At 42.4% G+C, this 17,728-nt stretch overlaps 1 protein-coding gene across 1 annotated transcript; it reads right to left on the bottom strand.

The window, feature by feature from the left end:
• Positions 1 to 51: 51 nt before the first annotated feature.
• GPHB5 (glycoprotein hormone subunit beta 5) lies at positions 52 to 6,079 on the bottom strand. The gene is made up of 2 exons (XM_003924419.2): positions 5,195 to 6,079; positions 52 to 711 (listed from the first exon to the last, which is right to left on the bottom strand). Exons 1-2 carry the CDS (start codon positions 5,396 to 5,398, stop codon positions 523 to 525), a joined length of 393 nt encoding a protein of 130 aa, XP_003924468.1. The 5' UTR covers positions 5,399 to 6,079; the 3' UTR covers positions 52 to 522.
• Between the last annotated feature and the right edge of the window lie 11,649 nt (positions 6,080 to 17,728).

Genomic DNA, 17,728 nt, shown 5'->3' with positions numbered 1-17,728 from the left:
AGTTAAAAGGGATAAGGGAGCATTTTCCCCAAAGAAGCTTGCAGTTGGAATTCCTCTGAGGTAAGGAAGACTAGTGCATGGGTTTTATTCATTTCTAGCCCTTTAATCATAAATCCAGTTGGAGTCAGTGGTTAAACAGAACATGAGAATTTAAAGACTTTCTCTTTCCAGCCCCATTTCCTAATTACACCCAATATGATATTATGAGTCCAAATTGGGCAAGGATTTTGATTCACAAATTATGTTCCAAGACTCAAGGCAAAGACAAATTAATTTGCAGGTATATGAACTGGAGAAATTATTTTGGTGAAGACACAAATATTGTTTTGCACTTTTAGCATAAGTAGGCTGCATTTGGGCCTTTTGCCTGAGCTGGACCTAAGGGGTGACGGGTAACCTCCTCCATGGGTATGGTCGAAATTAAACAGCCTTGTATCCAGGAAGTATAACTGCTTGTGCTGCTCACACAGGTGGGTCTGTGAGGTTCAGGCCACTGGCTGGGCTCCGCAGACCGTGCCAGCCTCAGATGGTCTCACACTCCGTGGTGGCCGTGGAGCAGGCTCCGCAGTCACAGCGGACGGCCACGGGATAGGTGTAGAAGGGGTCAACTCCTAGGGCACAGTTGGGCAGCTTGACGGTCACCTGTTTGGTCTCGTTGTAGGTACAGACTCGATGATGGGCTTCAATGTAGGGGGGTTCCAGAATAGGTTTCTGTCCCCACAGATAGAAAACAGGAAACTCATTAGAACATATGATCCTGTTTCAATGTTTTAGTATCATTTATCAGTCTCAGAAATTAACTTGTTATTCATTGGTTTACTTATTGCTCTGTCGTCTGCCAGTAGAAAACAAACTCCTGAAAGCAAGAAGCTGATTTCATTCAAGACCATATCCTAAGCTCCCAGGAGAGACCATGGTACACAGCAAGTGCTCCATACAGTCAGCAAATGAGTCATCTTGGTCATTGCAAATGCCTTCTAACTGGCCTCCCCTCTTCCTTTATTACTCCCTATAATCTATTTGCAACACAGTGGCCCTGAGTGATCCTCTTTAAACGTAAGTCACATCAAGTTACTCTACTGCACAAAGCCCCATTGATTTTCCATCTCACACAGAGCAAAAATCAAAGACCTTACGACCACCTTCAAGACCTCCATCACCTTCTCTGCACCTCTACCTTCTGAAATGCCTGCAATTATCCCCACCTCATGGACTTCCTCACTAGGCTCAAAGGGGTCTTCTTCTTGCTCCTCAGACCCATCAGGAACAGACCCTGCTCAGCGCCTTTGCACTCACTGTTCCTTCTGCCTGGAACATTCTTCTCCCATATGATTCACTCCGTCACCAATCTTTGGTTTTTGTTAGAATGACACCTTCTCAGGGAAGCATTTTCTGACCATCCTATTTAAAATTGCAACATTCCATCTCTATGCCCAGAAACTTCCCATCCCCTACCCTGCTTTACTTTTGACCATAACACTGGTCAATAGCACACGCATAATCGATCTTTCATTCATTCATGTGATACTCCTCCCACTCCAGAAAGTAAGCCCTTTTAGGATAGAGATTTTTGCCTGCTGTGCTTCCAGTACCTAAAACAGACCCTGGGAGGGTTTCAATTACTATTTGTCATTGAACCAATAAAAGAAAACATTACAAGAGAGGTTCCTGAATACTCTGTGCACTGTTCCGATCATTGAAAGATTCATTTCCTTCCTTCACCTTTTATAAATCTTAAGTTCAAAGATAATTTTGATAAACAGAACACATAGATCAGAAACAAAATCAGCACAAAGCAGGAGTTAAAATCTCGAGCACTGCAGTCAGGACTATGGAGCTTGAGTCCCTGTTCAGCCACTTGCTGGAGACCTTGGAAAATCCACTTAACTTCATGAAGACTTGGTTTCCTCCTCTGTAAAACAAAATATCTACCTCCCACCATTGTTTGGGAGATATGATAAGACAATATACTCAATGTGCAAAGCCTAGCACAAAGTAAGTGGTCAATAAATGTAATCCATTGTTCTTATTAAAGCAATCACTATATGGAAGTAATAATTAAAATAATAAGCTTTCAAATGACAGTAACTTTGCTTTTTTGTTCTTCTTTGTTCTAGGCAAAAAAGAACATATAAACATATGTAGCTCAAGTGAAGCTTTCATGAATGTCATGAAAATAGGAGCCTTGCCTTTTTTTTTTTTTTTTTTTTTTTTTTTGAGATGGAGTCTCACTCTGTTGCCCAGGCTGGAGTGCAGTGGTGTGATCTCGGCTCACTGCAACCACTGCCCCCTGGATTCAAGCGATTCTTCTGCCTCAGCCTCCAAGTGGCTGGGTCTACAGGCACATGCCACCATGCCCAGCTAATTTTTGTATTTTTAGTACAGATGGGGTTTCATTATATTGGCCAGGCTGGTCTCGAACTCCTGATCTCATGATCCACCCGCCTCGGCCTCCCAAAGTGCTAGGATTACAGGCGTGAGCCACTGTGCCCAGCCAGCCTTGCCTTTGACAAGGACCAGAAAAGCTGAATGTGTCCTCAACTGTTTCTCCTACCTTGCCATGTTTGCTTTATGTCCTCTTACCATTAGTACTCTGCGAACCTAGGCAGACCAGACACCCCATAAAATTTAAATTGCAGATACACAATTTTTTAATATGTCTGTCCCAAATACTATATGAGACAGACAGGCTTATGCTAAAAATTTATTGTTTTTCTGAAATTCAAATTTACCTGGTCTTCCTGGTTTTCTGGTTTTGTTTCAGTTTGGGTTTTTGTGGGGAGGGGATTGGCTGTTTTGTTTTATTTTGTTTGTCTGTTCGCTAAATCTGGCAACTCTATACCCAGATTATGAGGAATAGCTATTTTCAGCAAACGTTCCACCTTCAAAGTAAATCCAGCCAGTCTGTCGTCATGAACATACTTATTTTCAAACATGCTTTCAGTTAAGTTCCCCCTATCCCCCAAGAAAATCAAGTGCTGGGAAAATGAATCTTATTGTTTCACTTGCTTTCTATAGGTAATCTCCCTTTTCATAACACAGTCAAGACATGAATGAAAGTGGCTAAGTTCAGGAAGAATCTTGTTCTTTAATGGTTTTGGTGCTTCTATCTTTCCAGTGAGAGCACAGTTCCTGATCTCCTGTGGGTGACCATGCTCTGATTAGACATTCATCAGTTTTTAAAAAGAAGAGAAGATGGGCTGAATTGAGAAGAAGCAGGAGTTTGAGGATTTGGCACAGAGAGGGCTTCAAATAGTTCAGATACTAGATGCAAACAGAGAGAGGCCCTGCCAAGCCAATCCCTGAACAGGAGGAGGTGCCAAGTGCCCCAAGTGAGTTTGCTGCCAACTGATAGGCAAAGTCTACTGAGCAAAACCCGATTTTCATGTGGCTAATAGGGCTCAAGCCCCTGAATTAGACAAAAAGAAAACTACTTGGATGGAGCAGTTTCATTCAATTTGGAGATTTCATCTCTTTAACCCAATTCTATTCATAGGGCCGTAATTGTACCTAAGCAAGAGCAAGTTACCCTCTGGGTCCCTGAAGGGAAAGTTATTTTTCCCAATGGCAGTGTCCTCACAGAGCACGTGTGCTTCTAAGTGGCTTTCCATTCTGCTAGAGGATCTACAGCTCCAGGGAGAGGTCCACCCCATTCAACCAACACATATGTATCGAATGCCTTATTCATACACGACACTTTGACAAAAACTGTGAAGGTTATTAGAATGAACCTCTGGCCGGGCGCGGTGGCTCAAGCCTGTAATTCCAGCACTTTGGGAGGCCGAGGCGGGTGGATCACGAGGTCAAGAGATCGAGACCAGCCTGGTCAACAAGGTGAAACCCTGTCTCTACTAAAAATACAAAAAATTAGCTGGGCATGGTGGTGCGTGCCTGTAATCCCAGCTACTCAGGAGGCTGAGGCAGGAGAATTGCCTGAACCCAGGAGGCGGAGGTTGCGGTGAGCCGAGATCGTGCCATTGCACTCCAGCCTGGGTAACAAGAGCAAAACTCCGTCTCAAAAAAAAAAAAAAAAAAAAAAAGAATGAACCTCTGTCCTCAAAAACTTTAAAACACATGTGTGGTAGGGGAGGAAGTAAGACCAAAAAATAGAGCATAGTCAAGGGCTTACCTGTGAGTCAAAAAAGGCCCAGAAAGGGAGCTGGCACAGCTGATGGGCATCAGGAATAAATACGGTAATGACAGATGGGATGTAGAAGGAATATGAGGAAAGGACCAAAATGAGATCCATGAGGGCTATTGGATAAAACCTTTGAAAGTCACTTACCAAGGCCAGAGCTAAGAAAATGTGTTGTCTCCGGGAAAGCAGGCGGACGCCGTATTGCTGAGGACTTTGAAAGTTGGTTATTAAATCTGCATTAGTGTGTGGACATTCAAGGTTTTTAGGCCAGTGAGTGACAAGATCAGAGCTAGCATTTCATCAGTTACCAAGTGGGTGGGCCTCAGGGGGAAGAGCCACAGTCACTACGGGATGTGACTCGCTGGGGTGCTAAACAGCTGTCTTCCTCTTCGCCACTCACGTAGCTTCTCTTAGCCCAGTAGGATTTTAACTTTGTTGAGACTGTTAGCCCCGCTTTAAATTACATATCTCTAAAAAGGCTAGGTATAACTGAATATAAAGGAACTTAATGGATCATTCAGCAATAACTCCAGAGGGCCCCCAGGGACTTGAGGAGGAACAGGCTGCAGAAGAGGCCGTGAAGGGGTCTAGGACCAACTCTTACCCTTCAGCTCAGGGCCTCTTTCTTGGAAACTGGCTGATTTATCCAAAATGAGAGAATATAGGGAGGAGTTTAGGTCACAAGCTTGAACCACAATTTGATTCCCAGCTTTACACTGATGCTCTACGTGACTTTGCAGCCACTCTCCCTTGAATCCCTCCATCTCATCTGTAAAATGGATAGAATAGTACATCTTGACCTCCCAGAGATGATTCCCAAATACACAGACACAATGGAAACCAGATTCTATCGATACTTTGTTAGAGGGGCAACATCATGTTTTTCAAATCACTTTTGGAAGATGCCAGTTATAGTTTTGGTTTGGTTTTGTATAACCACAGGAAAGGGCAGATGTCCCAGCTCTACCTCATATCATTTAAAAAGTGAACTCTTAAGAATCAGACCCAAGCTGCTGGCCCAGAAGACCCTGTCATCTGCACATCTTAGCAACTCACCTCCCAGGTCTCACAGCGACCCCAGCAGGCATCCGTGGTGATCCGAAGGCCCTTGCAGCCTGGCTTCTTGGCCAGGAAAGTGAACTCCCTCACGGCACAGCCCACAAAGGTGCGCAGGTTACCACTGGAGGTGCCAAGGACACAGCCACAGCCAGCCAGAAGGAGGAGGGCCATGGGGCCAAGGAAGAGGATTGTCAGCTTCATGCCGCTCTTCCAAAGAGGGAAAGGAGAGAGTTTAACAGATCCAGCAGCCCTCAATGGGGCAGTCAACCATGCATTAGTCACTATCAAAGGGACCTTGCTCCTAGCATTTCAGGGAAAATGAGCCCAGAAATTGTAAATGCCCACAAACTGTAACACAGGCATCCAGAGATTCCTGTAACTAGTGCCAGTGTGGATTCCACAGCCCTCTCTAGATGCCCACCCTCTGAGTGCATTCTCAGGCTTTTCCTTATTGTAACTTAACTGCTGCAGTTGACCTGCGTGTTTAAGAAGTTTGCCCCAACAGTCTTTCCAAAATAAACATAAAATAGGAGTAAAACCAAAAGCAATCCATAACCCAAGAGAATACGTGAATACATATAAATTATTTGTATTCAGGTCCAGGGTATTTGGGTGCCATATTACACACTTTGCTCAAAACTATATTTTCAGCATCATGATGGGGAGTGATTTGAGGGAGTGGTTGATAAGTATTAATAATAGTCCTCCCTATATGCATTGTTACTAAACCAACTCACCACTAAACATGGGTATGCAGAAGATATCATGAAACCTATCACCTAAGGTGGTGGCCATTCATAAATGTATCCTACTCACTATAAATTGCTTTTGCTCTAGGCTTCTATTTCTATTACCTACTTATAATTCAATTTAAATCCAAATGATGGAAAGCATAGGAGTTATTTAACACATAACCTACACATAACCTCAACCCACGGTCTTTAACCTCTCTGGGTCTTGGTCATTCCTGTGCTCTTTCAGAAGCCAAAATCACCCCCCTTCATGCTTAACCCAGTAGACAGAACTCACCTGGATTTTGAAGTATCAAGGATATGGCATTTGCGGACCCTGACCCCCCACTGAACTCATTATTCTCACAGTTCCTACTTCTGACCTTACTGTAGTAAGTTCTCTGGGCTTCCCCTCCTCTGGAATGAGGTAACAGATACAGAGAAACACTTACCTAATCTTGCAGGAGCCAACTCTTCTTTTAGAGCTGAAACTTGCACTAAGATTTCAGGAAGTCACAATGACTGGTAGAGGTTTGCTCTGGGTAAATGTCTCTACCTTCTGTTACTGGGCTGCTTGATTGCTCAAATATATAGGAAAGGTCTTGTCAATCAAAACAAAAGAGAGGCAGATCCTTACAGGAACTACTAAACACATCAAAGCCATGGAATATAAAGCCAGTCTCTATTTTCCAAAACTGATTAACTTCAAGGGTGTTGTTTTGTTTCTCAACATCACCTACTGAAACAGAAAGTTACCTTGGTGGGTGGCATAATCCTAGGGAAACAGAGGTAGTTCCACCTGGTTCTCAGGAGAACAAATGCATTGCAGCAGATGCATTACATTTTCCTTCATGGTAACCAGGACTTTCCTTTAAAACAGGGGTAAGTGACTAGCTCATGGCAAACTCTTTCCTTTAACCCAGAACATGTTTCAATACACTGAAAAATAACAGAACCATAATTCTTGCTGGCAGGAATGCAGGATCACTAACTGAAAAATGGAAATCACAGTGAGAAGAAACATGTTGAAAGTCTTAACATTAGCTAAGAATTAGATGATATTAATAACACCTTAAAATGAATCATTTAGGAAAAAATACCAAGATGTTCCAAGTGATTATCTTCCAGCATGAGAATTAAAGAAAACTTTTCATTTCTTTTATATGGTTTTCAGCATTTTTCACATTTTCTACTTTGGGCAGGCTTCTGTAATAGAGAGTCAGTTAATATCAATATTTTTAAAGTAAACCAATAGGTATGCATTTGCATTGAGTGTAAGGACATTCAGTGCTGCTCTGATAGAGACATTTCATCTGATTTTTGGTCTTAAATTCTTAAAATAAGAACAAAGGCTAGGTGTGACATAATCATGCCTGTAATCCCAGCATTCTGGGAGGCCAAGGCGGGTGGATTACCTGAGGTCGGGAGTTTGAGACCAGCCTGACCAACATGGAGAAACCCAGTATCTACTAAAAATACAAAATTAGCTGAGCATGGAGGCACGCGCCTGTAATCTCAGCTACTCAGGAGGCTGAGGCAGGAGAATTGCTTGAACCCAGGAGGTGGAAGTTGTGGTGAGCCGAGACTCCACCATTGCACTCCAGCCTGAGCAAGAAGAGAAAAACTCCCTCTCAAATAATAATAATTAATTAATTAATTAATTAAAATATTTTTATGAGTATGGGCTATAGTTTATATTTCAATCTACAATAACAGTATATGAGTGAATTAAAAATATACTTGTTCATGGCATTTTTCTGGGTGCTCTAAAAAATAAATGAAGCAGACATCATCTTTGCCCTTAGGACTTTTGATATCATAGTAAATAATGACATAGGCAGAGACATTTAAGATGCACACTAACTAGTGAAACTATATAAAGAAGTTAAACCATTTCCATTTCCTGCAAAGAAAGGTATTCTTTAAATAAATGTACTGCTCATTATCTATTTCACTTTCAAAACAGATAACAACGCCCAGTGAGTCCATCAATTTACCATGCTTCGCTTCAGAGCAGAATTATTATATGTGTTTTATAGAAAACTGAACTAGGCTTGGAATAAAGGACTTTCTTCAGCCGTTCAGCCTGGGAGTAGCATAACCAGAACCGTAGTGTTCTGTGCATGGACACGCAACGGGCCTGATCTTCCAAACTTGCTGGCCAAGAGCTAGCCAGCCGCGGTGAGCTGCCGTCCTGAGCTGTTTCTGAAGATGGCTGCTCAACCCTTTTAGACCTGAAACACATACTTGTGCCTGCAGTGTCACAAAAGAAAGACAGACTACAAAGGCCAAGAGCATCTTTCTTTCACAATCTCTAACTTCTTTATAATGCAGAGCTGTGGCATCATGCATTCTACCCCATCAGCATTAACTTTATAAGAATGACCATTCATAATCACGAAGCATCTACTGTGTACCAGGTACCAGGAAATCTGCTGTGCTCTTACATATGTTATCTCTAGACCTCACAACAATTCTTTAAGTCAGTTATTCTTTTCTCCATTTTACATTGGAAGAAATAGAAATGCAATTGTTTTGTAACCTGTCTACTTCCAAAGCTTTCAACAACACCAGGAATGGCAAATGGATCAATTTCATCCCTGTAACCAACTACCATTCATGGGAAGCGGCTGCCGGGAATGTTGTTTTAGAGAAGGCAGCTGAAATCATTCTAAGGACAGAGGGCAGTGGCCCATGAGCTTCATCCTGGGTGTGGGAAAGGAGAATGGTGTACGGATGCCACCTTTTGCCATCTAGGCCATGTCGCACCTCTCTGTGGGCAGAGTGAGAGGTTGTAGCATGACTTCAAAGGCTAATTAATGCCCTGCTACCTATGGAATATCTCTGCACCACAGAACATGTGTGTGCCTGCTATCTTCCCTTCAATCTACATTGAAGTTCCTACCATGAAAGTCACTCTCTAGAGGTAGCAAACAAACACATGAGTGATGTCTCCAAGGACAGGCTCTGGAGAATCATCTCTCCTTTTATTCCATGATCATCTTCACATGGATTTATTGTCACCTTGGTGGATGAGGCACAAGCTATAGGTTCACTAGGGGTAAAAAGAAAGGAGAAGTGGTGAACATGAGCAGTCATCTAGAGTTCTAGGAGGAGCATGAGATCAGAGGAATGAGCCAATTGTTAGTGCCTCAAATGGGTGACTGAGAAACTGAGGCCTGCCCCAGGGAAGGCAGCCCCAGGTGGGGAAATCCTGGGGTGCACACAGTGTGCAGGAGATGGAGACACTGAGAGCCTGGAAACGCACCCTTCCCTCCCACAGCCATGTTGATTCTCAGTGGCACAATCTCCTTTGGGACTACCTTGAGCAAGTCACTTGTCTGAGCCTCAGTTTCTTCACCTGTAACACAGTGGGGTTGGACCCTGTGACTCCTAAGGCCCTTCCCAGCTCCAGAATTTAAAGATTTATAAACTATTTTCTGAGCACAAGAAGCTAAGGACAAGTCAGAGGGAGGGTGCAGAAGGTCACACAACCATAAAGCTGGCCACATTGGTGCTGAAATCTTGATGCTGACACTCATCTGCTTATGATCTTGGACAAGTCTAGCAACCCACCTGGATCTCAGCTTCCTACAAAATTGAAAATGCCTCCATCGTAGGGGTCATGTGAGGTAACTACAAAACAATGTCTATAAATTACTTATGACAGGGCTCTGCAATAATGGTTTTCTCTTTCCTTCCCTGGAAATGCATCATCATGTGTACCACAGAGAAATAAAAAGCTGCCAACAAAAAATTATATCACACTAGCAATTGTTAGACATATCCTGATTTCAAAAATATTAGATATGAAAAAACAAAATTTGAGTCTGGGAAGAGAAGAAGCAAAGTCTTTGGGGACTGCGAGACCTCACCAGCCTTACGAAACCAGGAAGTGGGGAAGCACCAACCTTGCTTTCCCAGCCAACATGGGGCGCTTTAATCTGACACTAAAATTAACAACATGTTTTCAGATCTTAATTTTTAGACCTCATTTTTAAAGTCCAAGTCTCACATTTTGAGGGTAGAAGCTTTATCACCGTTGTAAATTTCAATATACTAATAAATCTTCATAAACACTCAATTTCAGTTCTGACCAAATACGGAGTCAAACCAACTAAGCCAACCAGTGCTCACTGAGCCCCCGCTGTCTTGCCCAGGTATGAAATAAGGGCCCACAGGAGCTAAGCTGTTGGCTGCATCACTTTACACGACTCCTAAGAGTTTAGAAAAGATGTACATGCTCTAATATGTTTTTCACCACTGGATCCTCAAAATTCACAAACCTCTGCCCAAGGGTCAAGTTAATTAGTATTATGCTTCCCATGGGTGAAAAAAAAAAAAAAAGCCTCAAATGAAGCTATGAGTTTCAAGGAACTAATAGAATTAATGATAAAAGAAAGGTCAGCCTTGAATCTTATAAAGTGGTATGTTGCTTTTAATACTGTTTATTTTCCACAGGGGAGCAGGGAGGAAATCTGGGCATACAAACAAAGATGAATAGTGAAGACTTGGAAGAAATATATTTTGTTGAAAAGTCATCTCTTCCTTTCAAAGCACTGAGTATTTGTGGGTCAGCTCCTCGTGTTATTGACTTAAAGAGATAACATTTGCCCAAGATGATGGTGCAGTTGCTATGGTAACATTTTTTTAACGAGACCAAAAATAATGACTCCTGTGTCTGATTTACTAGGGCAAGTTAAGCCTTTCTCCGTAACTGTCTGAAAGAAGTATCTGTCAGTTGCCACAGATTTATTTCAAATTAAGGGGCACATGGTTTAGGCGCTGAAGTGAAATGTTTTTACTTCCGCCTGACTCTTCCACTTTTGGATGCCATAGCTTTATAGGGCATGGCAGACACATGCCTAGTAGAGAGGAACAGAGCACAGTTGAATGAGTCACAAAGAAACATTCTTTATTTCAAGTGCATCCTGTATTCTCATTGGAATGAGTCCACAAAGCTGCTGGGTCCCCAAACCCTTCATTTGTAATTCCCAGGCAGTCACACAGGCAAGGCCAAGGTTGTTGTTAGCTAAGCTTGGAAGCAACAGCACCTCATTTGTTAGCATTTCACTTTGCTCCAGAAAAGAGTCCTAGGTTCCTGGCCACTGAGTATGCACACGTGTGTCCGTGTGTGTCCATCCCTACGCTACAGTGATGGGAGGATGGAGAAGGGGAGAGGAGAGCTGTTCTTTACACCACAGTGTGTTTATTTTATCATTTAACAAACTTAACAGGTATTAAGCAACTTCTGTCTCACACTGGGGTCACTGGGTTCATGATTTTGGGGTTGGTGGGTGGGAGGTGAGCTAACAACTGACAGTACTGAAAGATTTCTTTCCTTTTTCCTTCCCTTTTCCTACTCCCTCACTCCTTCCTTCTTTCTGGGATTCCGTATTTTATTGAGAGTATCATCGAGTGTTACCATATGTCGGATGCATACAAAGAACATGTGATACACATATGAACAAAGCTAACAAGCTGTCCTCAAAGTGTCAATTGTCTAATGATGATGAAAAATTAACCAACATATAGAGGACCTAAAAACTGCATTCTTGGTCATTTACCCCAGATAAATGAAAATTTATGCTCATATGAAAACCTATACATGTTCAAAGCAGCTTTATTCATAATAGCCCCCAAACTGGCAGTAACTCCAGGGCCCTTCAACAGGTACACGGTTAAACAGACTGTGGTACATCTGTAACATGGAGTATTAGTCACCAATAAAAGGGAACAATCACACAAGTTAGATGAATCTCCAGAGAATTATGCTGAGTGGAAAAAAGCCAATCCTGAAAGGGTATATACTTTATGATTCCATGTATGTAACATTCTTGAAATAACAAAGCTATAGAAATAGAAAATAGATCAGTGGTTACTGGGGTTAAGAAGGGTCAGGGTTGGGGAGGAAGTGTTACGGCAAAGGAAGACATGAAGGATTTTTATGCTGATGGAAATGTACTGTCTTTTTTTTTTTTTTTTTTTTTTTTTTTTTAAGACAGAGTCACCCAGGCTGGAGTGCAGTAGCAGGATCTTGGCTCACTGCAACCTCCGCCTCTGGGATTCAAGCAATTCTCCTGCCTCAGCCTCCTGAGTAGCTGGGATTACAGTTGCACCCTACCATGCCCAGCTAATTTTTTCTATTTTTAGTAGAGATAGGGTTTTACCATGTCAGCCGGCTAGTCTCAAACTCCTGACCTCAGGTGATCCACCCACCTCGGCCTCCCAAAGTGCTGGGATTACAGGTGTGAGCCACTGTGCCCAGTGGGAAATGTTCTGTCTCTTGAAGGTAGTGGTGGATACACAAAAGAAAGATAAAATTGCATAGAACTAAACACATACATGCACACAAATACAAGTAAAATGGGAAATCTGAACGAGATCAATCATTGTATCAATCCAAATACCCTCATTGTAATATCATATAATAGGTTTTCAAGATGTTATCATTGAGGGAGACTGGGAAAGAGGTATAAGGGGTCTCTCTATATTCTTATAACCGCATATTAATCTATGATTTTCTCAAAATAAAAAATTTGACTTTTGAAGTTGATATAACAGTAAATGTGATAAGTGCTATGATAAAAATAAAAGGCTATGGGAACTTAGACTGCGGTGTGGGGGCTGAGCATGGTGGCTCACACCCATAATCCCAGTATTTGGGAGGCCCAAGTGGGCGAATCACCTGAGGTCAGGAGTTCAAGACCAGCCTGGCCAACGTGGTAAACTCTGTCTCTACTAAAGATACAAAAATTAACCAGGCATGGTGTCATGCACCTATAATCTCAGCTACTAGGGAGGCTGAGGCAGGAGAATTGCTTGAACCTAGGAAGCAGAGATTGCAGTGAGCCAAGATCACACTACTGCACTCCAGCCTGGGCGACACAGCAAGATTCTGTCTCAAAAAAAAAAAAAAAAGAAAGAAAGAAAAAGAAAGAAAGAAAGAAAAAGAGGTGTGGGGATCAGTGTTGTCAAGAGAGACTTCCTTGAGAGGTGATTCCAGTTAGTTATCGTGGGGCTAGCGGGAGAGAGAGTGTGTGAAAGAAAATGTATTCCAGGCAGAAGAGACCACATAGACAGCAAGAGCTTTGTCAGTCCTGTTCACTGCTATTTCTCCAATGCCTGCTATTGCTCAGCTGCCTGGCTCACAGCTAATTATCCAAAACTGTTGAGTCAACAACTGAAGACATGAATGAGGGTGTGATGACTTTTTCTCTCATCATGATTGAGCACAGAGTATGTTCAGGAAGAGACAGGGCTGAGAATGGTAGCAGCAGGTCAGATGCAGATCGGGTACTCTGAAAGGTCCTATGGGCATAGTGGGCAGACACTGTGGGGCAAACAGACTGATTGAGGAAGTTGCTATGGTGACCTAAGAGAGTACTTTGCCTACAACTTCAGATATTGAAAGCCCTTCATGGTAAGTTTTATATCTAAAGGAGAAGTATCCAATAAAGATAGAATTCAAGTCACATATGCAATGTTAAATTTTCTAGTAGTCACATTTAAAAGGTTAAAAAAAAAAACAGGTAAACTTATTTAAATAATCCTAGTATGATAAGTGCTAGAAATAAAATAGATTTTATTTAACCCAACATTACCTAAAATGTCCATTTTTCAACATGTAATCAACATAAAAAGTTATCAAATATTTTATACTCTTTCAACCTTTTTTTTTAATATTAAATCTTTAGAATCTGTTTGGCATTCGCTGGGTGCAGTGGCTTACACCTGGAATCCTAGCACTTTGGGAGGCCGAGGTGGGAGGATGGCTTGAGCTCAGGAGTTTGAGACCAGCCAGGGCAACATGACAGAACCCTATCTCTACAAAAACAAATACAAAAATTAGCTGGGCGTGGTGGCCCACACCTGTAGTCCCAGCTACTTGGGAGGCTGAGGTGGAAAGATCCCTTGAACCCAGGAAGTCATGGCTGTAGTGAGCTGTGATCATGCTACTGTACTCCTCCAGCCTGGGTAAAAGAATCTCGTCGGCATTGATAGCACATATAATTGGCTACATAATATCTCTTTCAAAATAGCCACATTTCAAGAGCTACATGTGGCGGCTACCATATTGCACAATGCTGATGCTCCCCAGTGGCAAGAAGTAATTATTTGAGCTCCTTCTAGACCCTGTTCAAGTAGCACATCTATTAATTCTTACAACAATAACCACCACAAATTTATGAAGTGTTTATTATTTACCCCTCCTGGCAAACAAATTAACTATGGCCTTCCAGCTAATCAGCGATGGAGCTGGGATTCTAATTTGGCACTGGCTGACTGATTTGTACTGTATCAGTCACTTCATTATACTGCTTCAGTGAGAAACCTTGGCCTACAGTGAGGGGATCATTCGATCAACCTTACAGAAATATGAGTCCTCACCAGCTGAGACCATGCAGCTGATGCCTGTGAAATTTCAAAGCTTAAAGCAGCAAGTCCATAAAACAGAATTTTTTTTCTGAACTTACCAAAATGCTCATTTACCCAGAACCATGATTTCTGATCTGCTGAACCAAATTACTTGATTTGAGAGTCTCAAACTTTAGAAATATGCCTGTTTGCCTCACTCAATCACTGCTACTTACCTTAACAACACTGAAGAGCCTGCATCGGAGTGATTTATAGATAGAAATTTCTCCTACGCAGAGATGACCCTGACATGTCATGAACAGTGAAACCAGAATGGTAATCAGGTCCAGGAAAAAAAAAAAAAAAAAAAAAAAAAAAACACACAACTAATGTAATCAAGAAGATGGAGGACTTTTATAATGAAGAATAGGATTGAAAAAAATTGCAACCCAGGCTAGACAGGCAAAGGCTGAGAGGAAGGAAAATACAACATAAGATCTTAACACCATCACAGCTGTGAGTGTACTGAACAGAAGCATTTTAACAACTGATATAAGACCCATTTTTCTCTGTGGCTCGTGGGTCCTGAGTGTCTCGTGGAGTCAGTGGCCCATGTTTGCAAAATGCTGGTGAAAGATTAGAGTTACAGTTTGAGACTTGAGAGCTTGGTAATGTATAAGCCTTAAACCCAAGATTCTGGGTTAACAAGCCACGGATAGAAAACAAACTAGACCCAGGACAGAAAGATGAAACAGCCTGAATATTAAGCACATTAACATCTAACACCAATCATTGATTTCCTCACTATCTACTTGATCTCCTTATTTGGATGTCACAGCAACAGTGCAGCCTCATTATGTCCCAAACAAAGGTCATTATCTTTCCCCCCAGGCTCTTTTCTACCCTATTCATCTTATGTTTTTCATCTCGGTAAACGATAGCACCTGAGATTCATTCTAGACACCTCCCTGTCCCATATTCCACCTCCACCACAGACACACACACACACACACACACACACACACACACACACACACACTCCTATGGTTCTATCTCCCAAATGCCTTGTGACTGACCCCGCCTTTGTAATTCAGAGCCCCGGAAGACACTTCTTACGGATGCCTCTCCTCTGCCGTCACACTTGCCCTTTCATCTCCCCAACTCCTGCCTCTGCTTTGCCCCTGCTCATCATCTAGGACTTGGCTTAGCTGCTGCTTCTTTCAAGAAGCCCGCCCTGATCCTGATCCCCCAAGTCTGAGGTGGGCACCCATGCCATGTTCTCTCATCATGCCAAGTACCTCCCCTACAGCAGTTCCTGTCACATTGCATCATCAGTGAGAGTTCATTTGTCTCTAGCCCCTATTAGACCATCAGCTCCAAGTATCCATGCCCACCATGACTCTCCTGCCCACTCTTACATCCCCTATGCCTGCACGTAGTAGCCAGTAAACACTTAAGGAAATGACTGACTAAATGATTGCAGAGAACACTAAATAGCACTTATTCTCATTTTCTCCTGACCCATATATTTGTCAGTCTCCATTAAGGTTTGACAAATATTTCCAGAACAGCACATGATCAATCCAAAAAGACTTGCCTTCCCATATCTAAATGAGAACTCAGTGGGCCACTGCAGGTGCCATCATGAAATGCCAAGAGCTTTGTGTTGGTGCAGCGTGGGACCCACACATGGGGGTATGAGCTTACCCAGGCAATAAGGGGTCCTGGAAGCCTTAGGCTTAGGCAGCAGGGTCAGCACCCACTTCCCTATTATCTTCTTTCACATCACAGGACATTAAACCTGATCACTTTCACCCCACCACCAATTTGAACCAATTCCTCCTTGTGAATGGTCATCTGCTTCTTGGCATTTTGCTCTATTTGGTTGGGTATTATGACATTAACTCCAGGGGGAAAAAAAAACAAACAGTTTCCCTCTTAGCAGTTTGAAATAGCTCATCAAAGAAAGGTGGAGAGTATGGAAATTAGATTTGATTGACGGCCAGCGATTTGCTTCCATCACTTCTGCCATCCTGTAGCTTTCTTTGGATAAAGGAGTTTGGGCTCTTCTGACAGCCCAATGGGCAATGATCTAATTTTAATAATCCTCTCCCCTCAGGGGCAAAAGTAAAGAAGGAAACTTCATAATGAAATTACTGTGCCTCAAAGAGGTAGTAACTAGATTCTTCCTTTTTGCATTGTTCATGTCCGGGGCTCTGGAAACAAGACACACATTTCAGGCATGCCTAACACTTATTAATGCTCTATTTTCTGAACTGCCTTAAAGATAGATAAGGCCTTCAGCAGACTAGGTCAAGAGCATGAATAAAAATACTATTGGAACACACACACACACACACACACTCAGTTCAACTCCGTTCATCACATAAAATCATAGATCTAATTTCTCAATTCAAAAAATTACAAGACCCTTTTATTTTTAGACTCCCATCTAATTTTTCTTCCCAATATTTTGATTAGAATTGGCTAGGGTCAGGGTGTTTATCTCCCATTCTCACTTCTCCATGGCATGCAAGAGGGCAAAGTCTGGACGGGACACATGTGGCCTCTCTCTCTACACTTCCACCCTGAGTCTCTTATCTGAGTGGTAAGATTGGAAAATAAACTTGGTGACTCAACATCTCGGAGATTTTAGAATTCAGGAAGATTTATCTGTTAGGACTGTTTTGGGTGCAAGTTACAGGTGCAAGCCACTGAGGGGACATAAACTTACTTCAGTTTAAGTAACAAGAAGCCCAGAGTCAGCGGGATCTGGCATTGGTGTTGCTGCTCTGCAGTGTCATCGAGGACCCAGATGCTTTCCTTTTGTCTCTTCTGCCATCCTCAGCATGCTGACATGCCTCCCCACCTCCAACCTTAGTGTCCCAAAACAGCAATGGCTAAAGCAAAAAAGAAAGGGAATCCAGAGAGGAAGGTATCTTGTTCCAAGCATCTGTCTTTCAACAGACTTACAGAAGTTTCCTGCAGATCTCCTCTTTAATCACACGATCCAGATATCAAGGAAGGCTGAGAATGACAGTACCAGGCATTTTCAGCCGCTATAGTTGGAGACCAGAGCTGCTGGCGAGGGATAAAAGCAGGGAATAGCTGTAGGGTAGATAACCACCAGTGTCTGTCAAATATGCAGCTTCAATTCAGGGCAAAGGCCATTTGACTGTATATCAAGCTACACTCTCTCACTTAACTTTATTCAATAAGAAAGCAAGTATGTTTATCTCCTCCTGTCAGATTCTTGCATCTTATTTTTCTATTAGTTTCAAGCTCAGTGCAAAGAAAGGAACATGATTACTTATTATCTCTGAACACTAACAATTATTACCAGGAGGATTGTTGACTGTAGGAAAATCAACCACCACCCATCTTTGGGTCACAATGTCTTTATCTGAAAAGCAAGGGGGATGGATGAAAGCATCTTCAATGC

The sequence above is a fragment of the Saimiri boliviensis genome, chromosome 2 (assembly GCF_048565385.1).
Source record: "Saimiri boliviensis isolate mSaiBol1 chromosome 2, mSaiBol1.pri, whole genome shotgun sequence".
Lineage (NCBI taxonomy): Eukaryota > Metazoa > Chordata > Mammalia > Primates > Cebidae > Saimiri > Saimiri boliviensis.
Note: the sequence above shows the minus strand (reverse complement) of the source record. Positions and strands in the feature narration are given on the sequence as shown.